The 8,086-nt window shown below is 55.8% G+C and overlaps 1 protein-coding gene across 1 annotated transcript; it reads right to left on the bottom strand.

Moving 5' to 3' along the window:
* ENH_00073080 (hypothetical protein, conserved) lies at positions 1-1,464 on the bottom strand (the record flags this gene model as incomplete). Its single annotated transcript, XM_013577588.1, has 2 exons — positions 1-802; positions 1,051-1,464. Coding segments are annotated over 2 exons (1,216 nt in total), but the record flags the coding sequence as incomplete, so codon positions are not given.
* Between the last annotated feature and the right edge of the window lie 6,622 nt (positions 1,465-8,086).

The following is an 8,086-nucleotide window of genomic DNA, read 5'->3' as shown; positions in this document are numbered from 1 at the left end:
GAGAAGCCAGCGGGCTCACGCTGCTGCTGCTGCTGCTGCTGCTGCTGCTGCTGCTGCTGCTCGCCACCAGCCCCGCCAACGGCCCCGCGCAGCCAGCAGCATCAAAAGCCCCAAGGCCAGGGGGCCCCACAGCCGGCGGCAGCCCCGCGGACGCTGCAGCAGCAGCAGCTGCTGCTGCTGCTGCTGCGCTGCTGCTGGCAGCACCTGCAGCAGCAGCACGCGCAGGCGCAGAGATACCGCTGCTGCAGCCTCCTGCTGGCTCACACAGCAACGCGCCGCAGCTGCCCAGAGGCGCTGCTGCTGCTGCTGCTGCTGCAGCGTCAGCAGCAGCAGCAGCAGGAGCCACGCCAAGCTGCTGCAAAGCCCCCAGCATCTGGTGGTGCTGATTCGCGAACGCCAGCAGCAGCTGCTGCCGCTGCAACACCAGCTGCTGCTGCTGCTGCAGCGGATCCGCCTGAGCTGCTGCAGCTGCTGCTGCTGCTGCTGCTGCTGCTGCTGGCTGCTGCGGCAGCTGCGGGATCCTGGGACTCAGGCCTAGAGTGAGAGCCGGGAAAGGATTTGCTGCTGCTGCTGCTGCTACAGCAGCAGCAGGCTGCTGCCCCAAGTCAAGGTACGGCGCTCCCGCAGAGGCAGCAGACGCAGCAGCAACTGCAGCAGCAGCTGCTGCTGCTGCTGCCTGCTGCTTGCTGCCAGCCACTGCTGTGGGAGAAGAAGAAGCAGAAGATATTGTGCTGCAGGGAGGAGACGGCAAGTCATCTATCGAAAGAGACCCCAAACCCATTCCCCTCAGACACGAGGCCACCTGCAGCAAACCAGCAGCAGCAGCAGCAGCAGCAGCAGCGCAGCAGCAGCAGCAGCAGCAGCGCAGCAGCAGCAGCAGCAGCGCAGCAGCAGCAGCAAGGCATGAAAGGGAGAAGCTGATTTCTGGCTAAGGGTCTTCCTGAGCTGGTAAAGTCAGTGCTGCAGTGTCTGCTTGTGATGCTTCCTCTGTTGCTGCTGCTGCTGCTGCTGCTGCTGCTGCTGCTGCTGCTGCTGCCCGTGTTTGCTTACCAGCGGCAACTTCAGCTCTCCTGCGAGCGCCACAGCTGCTGCAGCAGCGCTTTGCTGCTCCTCTGTTGCGGCTGGAGCATCTGCTGCTGCTGCTGCTGCTGCTGCTGTCGGACTTTCGGCGCTTCTCGGCGCTGCTGTCGCTGCAGCAGGTAAGAAACTTGCTGCCGGTGCAGCAGCAGCAGCAACTGCTGCTGCTGCTTCCGCTGCTGCTGATGCAACCGGCGGTGCCGGCGACTCGACGAGTTGCGCTTCTGCTTCTCGTGAAGGCGTTGCTGCTGCTGCTGCTGCTGGAGATGCAGCAGCACCTGCTGCTGCTGCTGCTGCTGCAGCTGGCGCCTCACCTGCTGCAGCCGCAGAGGAGTTGTCCCCTGCTTCAGCAGCAGCGGACTTGTCCTGAAGAGCAGCAGCTGCCATCGAGCTGTGGCCTGCTGCAGCAGCAGGAAGAACAAGAGCACGCCGTGCGTCGCTGTTGCTGCTGCTGCTACTGCTGCTGCTGCTGCTGCTGCTGCTGTTGCTGCTGGCTGTGCTGCTGCTGCTGCTGCAGCGCAGAAGCAACTAAGAAACGCTGCGAAGAAGACTAGAGTCTACAGCCCCCACGGCGGCAACCCCCAGCCGCCGCCGCAGGGGCTGAGGCCCCCCCAGTTTGCTGCAGCAGCAGCAGCGGGAGCAGTGGAAGCTGCTGCGGCTCGCAGAGGCAGCTGGGGCCCCTCGGCGCGCTGCTGCTGCTGCTGCTGCTGCTGCTGCTGCTGCAGCTGGGGGCGGCAGCAGGAGAGCTGCTCAGGGGCGCAGCAGGGGCCCCCAGAGGCGCAGCTGAAGCAGCAGGAAGCAGCAAGAGCGGCGCAGCAGGAGAGCGGCGGGGGCAGGGCCTGCGCGGGCAGCGGAGCAGCAGCAGCAGCAGCAGCAGCAGCAGGCGCAGCAGCAGCAGCAGCAGCAGGAGCCAGGGGCGGGAAGAGGCCGAGAGCCGCGAGCAAGGGAGAGCAGCTGCTGGAGACAGGCTGAGGGCTGCTGCGGGAAGCAGCAGGTGCGGAGTTAAGGCGCAGCTGGCTGCAGCAAAGCAGCAGCAACTAAAAAGAAGCCCGAGAAGAAACTGAAGTTGCAGAAAAAAAAAGAAATAAATGGCAGAAGAAGACGCGCAGCAGCAAACCCTCTCCCACCCACTCTGCGGTGTACACGCAGCTCCTCGGGCGGGGTTCTATAGGCGTTTGCGGCCTTCCTTGGCTTCACTTCTGTTGCAAAAGAAGAAATACAAGTCCCAGTTGTTCCTTTTTGTGCATTTATTCCACTCAATCTGCTTTATCTTTTCGTTTTTGTACTTTCGGCGGCAGGTCGTGGCGGCGCGGTCAGCGGTGTGGGTGTATTGGGGTGTACGTACACCCCAGGGCGCAAACCACCCTGCGGCCGTGCAGCTCCCGCCAAGCTTTTCCGCAGCTTCTTTCCAAAAATAAACCATTTATAATCATTTTTTTAGAGTTCCAGCGACAAATCGAGCCGCCTTTCCTTGCCAGGCCCCCGAACTCCCGCCAAACCGGCTGCAGCACGCCCTCGCCTCCAGACAGTGCTGCTGCTGCTGCTTCGCTGCTGCCCGCTCTTCCCCCCGGGCTTCTTTTTCGAGGCCCTGCAGCACCCGCGGCTCCAGGTGTACGTACACCTCAGCCCTAACAACTCCGGCCCGCGCCCTGTCTCTCCACTCCCCACAGCCTGCAGCAGCCCCTGCGGGCCCTGCGGCCTGCCGTTCCCAGCCGCGCTGCAGCAGCTGCAGCACCTGCAGCAGCACTTGCTGCTGTTTTTTGCCCGTGCTGCTGCGCCCGGCGACGCGGCAGCAGCCCACCCTCGGCTGGCGACGCTGCTGCAGCAACCGCAGCAAACGCCGCAGCAGCACCGGGACTCCTGCTGCTGCTGCTGCTGCTGCTGCTGCTGCTGCTGCAGCTCCGCAGCAGCGCTGCAGCCCTTAGATACGCTCCAGTGCTGCCAACGCCGCAAGGGCCCACTAGTGTGTGGCCGCGTAACTTCCTGCCAGCGTCTTCTCTATGGGCCGGGCAGCAAAGGCAAAGCTTAGAAGAGTTGTAGCGAATTTCTTTAAAGTCAAAGTTTTCGAAAGACTTCAGTTAGGCCACGGCCAGAGGGCAGGCAGCCAAATAGGGCAAAAGCGGGTAGTGAGGAAGCTGCTGCGCTGCTGCGCAGCAGCCATTTAAAGGAACGAACAGAACAAGCGGAAGCACTTGACAAAGCACCTCAAGGGTACTTGACTGAAGTGCTGAATTCCAGCCAAGTAGAGTTTCAAAAAGACAAACTTCTGGGCCCTCTCCGCATGCATGCACTGTAGGGACTCGGAGCGGCATCTCCTGTCAGTCAGGCAAAGGCCAAAAGAAGGGGGCCCCCAGCAGCAGGGGGCCCCCAGCAGGGGGCCCCCAGTGCTGCGCTGCAGCTGCTTCTTAGGGGGTTAAGAGCAGGCTTTTGGGCCCCATGTCTGGGGCTTGTCGCCTAGCCAGGGCTGCTGCAGAGAAGGCCATTTTGGAGGCATTTTCGCATCTTAATTTTAAAACACTGCAGTCGCCTTTCCCCTCGTGTCTGCAATCGTAAGACAAAAGGACCCGGTCTTTTGCTGCTTTGCATGCAGCCTCTAAAGCTTTTCAGCTTCCAAAATGCATTCTGGACACAAGAGGTGTGTATTTGGCCCTAGCGCGTTGCAGTGCTCTCTGAACTGAGCCCAAAAGGTCTTTAATGTTTATTGTCTCTTTTAGACTATTTGCATGTGTCAGGTCACAGCAAATGCAGCTTTGAAAGGATAAGAGAAAAAGGTATTTCAGAAATTTCCGGTGACTCAATCACAAGTATGGAAGGCCTGCAGCGCTGCTGTAGTCTTGCGGAAAGACTTTTCTTTGTCTTCTCTGACCAGACAAAAAGTGGACCTTGTTTCGAAATAGAGGCACTTCTACGCCTCTCAAGAGAAGTTACTGAGAAGAGAACTGAGGGGAAATACAGAAAAACGTAAAATTTCAACACAGTTCTATAACTGACAAAGTGCAGCTAGAAGCTCTTGTGCTCCGAAATTTTGTCCATGATTGCCGAGTGGCATTTCTTTTTGCATCTCTGAAGTATAGACACAGCGGAAGTCAATTAAAGAAAGCAAATTAGGCCCCCAAGAGACTTTGCCTGGGAAGCTTTAGCTTGCCTCGCTTTTGGCACCTAGCGAAGATGCAGCAAATGGCCGGGAGAGGGGACCGCAGAGAAGTTGGTTCTTTTGAAAAGTGATTTAGGTGCAGACTCAAAGTGCATGCATGTTAAAAGGAATACTTCAAGACCTCATGTTGATCTCACTTTTGTGAGAGCGGGCCCCCTTTGTGCCGCAGGCATTACCTGAGCCCGCACATCTAATGTCTCTGAGATATTTTGAATAGGGAAAACTCTTTCTTCGCACATTAGGCACAATGCATGCACCTCTTCACTCGAGCAATCTCTGACTGCGTCTGTCATGCTTGTGGGCGGTTCCGCGAGCTGTATGGCTGTAGTGGCTCGCCCTGTATGACAAAGAAGTAGTCCTCAGCTTTGGCAGCAGTGCTTGTTGCTGAGGGCTGCACACTTGGCCTGTGGACCCGCCAGGCCTTACTCTTATGCATAACCCCAAAGGGCTAAAGGAAGCCACTTGTCGCTCAGCCTTGTGCCTTAGCGACTTCACTGTTTGGTCATGTGAAGTGTCTCTACACCCCGTGGAGAGGGCCCTGAGTAGCCCTTCTGGCCAATTAAACTGCACCTTTTTTAGCTTCATTTACTTTGCGGGAAACACCAAAGTGCGCGGCTGCCCCAACTGCCAGCAGGGATCCTGGAGATTTGCGCAGATTTCCACGGCCAGATGTTGTTGCCCACATGGTGGCTCGAGGCCCACTTGGATAAGGGACTCAGCGTGCATAAACAAAGACACAAGAGACAGTACAGCCCCACTGGATCCACTGGTTCCACTTCTTAAGATTCTTCATTCTTGCAAAATGCCAAAATCGCCAAACACTCCAAGGCAGCTCGGGAGAAACCCCACGGCGCAATGCTGCTAGCACTCTGTTTAAGCTGGCAGCACAGGAGGGGCCCTTAAAGGGATTTGACAGCATAAAGGAATGGAATGTAATGAGTGATGCAGGAACGAAAGCTAGAGGGCCTGCTTTGGGAAACAAGTTTCCGAATATGAGTCTGTGGGGTCATGGAACCGGAATTTCCGCAGGGAAGAATCTTATTTGCTGCTCGTGGCAGCGTAGCTGTGGGCATCAAGAGGGCCAGAGTGCAGCTGTTGTCTTAGCCAGTCCCGATATTTTCGTCTAGAGCGAAACAGCAGGAACCTTTTCTTTGCTGCAGGGTGTGCTCTTCCTGCTGCTGCTGCAGCGCCATTCAGCGAAAAAGCGTAAGCTCCGCTTGATTTAGGAAGAAAGGATGAGCGGCTCCTTCTGCCGCCTTTGCTTTTTATGGAGCAGGAGCCCAGTCGCAGTCTTGGTAGCTAAAGCTGCCAAGAGCAGCTGTGGCTGCCCAGGCTGCCTACTCTCTCTTCTAATAAAACTCTTTCTGTTCTATGTGCACCACTCCTCTAGCCCCCAGCACCCGCATTCTGCAGCATTTTTCGGAGCCCTCGCTGGCCCGCCGCTCCAGCTTTACTCCCTGCTGCTTTTGACGCCAACGGCAAAGACCCCCCAAAGAAGAGGCTCTTCGCCAGCTTTTCTACCCACCGCCGCAGCGCAGCTTCTGTAGTGCACAGGCACTACAATAAGGCTTGCTGAGGACCTACAGAAGATTGCTAGCTGGTGACCTACAAGAGGTCATAGCACGGTACGAGGCAGGACCCTCTTACTAGGATCGAAGTGAGCCAATTTGTCGGCGAATTAGCGTGCATGCACTAAACGTGCCTGAAAATACCCGGAGATTGGGGCTGGCGATAGCGCCGGCACCGATGCAGGCCTCCTCCCCAGAGGGCCTAGGAGGCGAGAACCCCGAGTGGGGGGGATTTTGGAGAGAACAGATTTTGAAAAGCTATGAAGAAATGTATTTCGGATGTTTGGGCTACTGTTTCAAGGAGATGCGCCGTAGGTAGACGGTTATCGTAGGCCCCTACTTGAGGGGGGATGGTAGCAGCGTAGTCGCAGCAAGAGCTGTGCACTGCAGCTTCTGGCCTGCTCAGGGCGAGATGCAGCGGCTGTTTCCTGGTTGTTCGCATGCAGCAGCGCGAGGGCCACCCTCTAGAAAGCCCCGAAGGTTTATCCAGAAAAGAGAATCTGCTATCCAAGAGCGATTCCTCAGAGCGATGAAGTTTTGGGGGGTTTCTGAGCGTTGCGGCCTGGCAGAGCTGCCAAGAAACTAAAGCCTAGGAGAATTCATATCTGTCCCGTGGCCGCAGCCGAGGAACTCTCGACAGCTATGAATTACAAGCCTGGCAGATGCGGCTGTTACTCCTGGTGGCTGCCCGAGCTTAACGGCCAGTGTTGAGTAAAGAAGTCTGTGCAAGACTTCTGTGGAGTGTTTCTTCGCCTCTACGTCAAATGCAACTTTAAATCAGTCTCTCCACTTTTCCAGTCCACCCAATTTGCCCCCGAGTGGCTCCGTTGAGCGTCCCCAAGTGAAAAAAGGCTTCTCCATTTTACTTGATTTTAGACTTTAACGAATTAGATAAGTCCGGGGCAGCTTTGGGGGGCAAACAGCTGGTAAAGATGCAGCCGGGGTTTCACAAAAAGGCCTTCTGGACTTCTCCCACTTAACCGCAAGTTCCTCAGGGAAAGCCCTTTGCATGCACGAGCTTCTTGCGGCGGCTTCCAAAAGCCCCATAGAAGGAAGGTGGGGAAAAAGTCGAAAAATTTCTTTCAGAGTTTCTGGCCGTGGCCTGCAGGCCCGAATCCCCCAGGTGGCTGCTGAGGCGCGCTGCAGCATTTTACTTGATTTCGTTTGAGTAGATTTGAAGAGAGTTTTCAGCCCCAGTTAAGCCATTTGCTTCTGTTCAAAGAAAGTTACAAACACGAAAAACAACAAATGCAACAGAAACAAAGCTTTCCTTATGCTGAACATGTCTTCAATCTGCTCTGCCGTCCGAGGCCATGCAGCAGCTGCAACTTTCCCACATAAATATATATATATATATACACATATTACAGATATAGTCGGATGGGTGGATAAATAAAGATAGACAATACAGCCGACAGTAGTGACTGTCGGGTAGCAGCGCTGCATTCCCCGAATCTCATCCTGGCCACTACTTGCTTGCACCAGGTGTACGTACACCTCTCTCTTCGCGCTCCGCAGACTTGGGAAAGCGGCTGCCTCAAAGCTGTGCAGCTGGCGGCCCTCTGGGGCCTCCTAGTGCCCCCTGGGGTCTCCTCAAGTCACCTGGGGCCCCATGGGGCCCCCCGAAGCCGCCTAGGGCCCCCTATGGCCCCTAGAGCCCCCTGGGGCCCCTCGGCCCTTCTGGGGCCCTCTGGGGTCCTCGGGTCCGCGTGGGTGGATTCAGCAGGGAGGCGCAGCAGCAGAGCAGCAAATACGAAGGCAAAACCAGCAGCAAGTCAGGGCCCCACAGCGCTGCCGTGCTGGCTGAGGCTTCTGTCAAAATAAAACTGAGTTTATCTTCAAAGAAAAGTCCACCACAGGCCCTCTGGCCAATGAAAGCCCCAGGAACAGCAGCAGGAAAGCAGCAGAAAGTGCAGCAGCGCAGCAGCAGCAACAGCAGCAGCGCAGCAGCAGGAGCAGCAGCAAAACTGCTGCGCACGGCAACGATCCCGCACCGCAGGGGCGGCGCTTAGCTACTGCGCAGAATTCAGCCGCAGCAGCGAAGAAATATGCATGCACGCATGCATGCATATGAAGCAATTAATCATGAATATATATTTATATATTTATATGCACACATGCATGCATATGAAGCAATTAATCATGAATATATATTTGTGCATTTATATGTATTTATATGGCGGCAAAAATGTGCATGCATACATGCATGCATATGAAGGAATTAATCATATATATATATATATATATATATATATATATATATATATATATATATATATATATATAT

This window comes from Eimeria necatrix, genomic scaffold (assembly GCF_000499385.1).
Source record: "Eimeria necatrix Houghton genomic scaffold, Enh_scaff726, whole genome shotgun sequence".
Taxonomy (NCBI): domain Eukaryota; phylum Apicomplexa; class Conoidasida; order Eucoccidiorida; family Eimeriidae; genus Eimeria; species Eimeria necatrix.
This window is presented reverse-complemented; position numbering and strand designations above follow the sequence as displayed.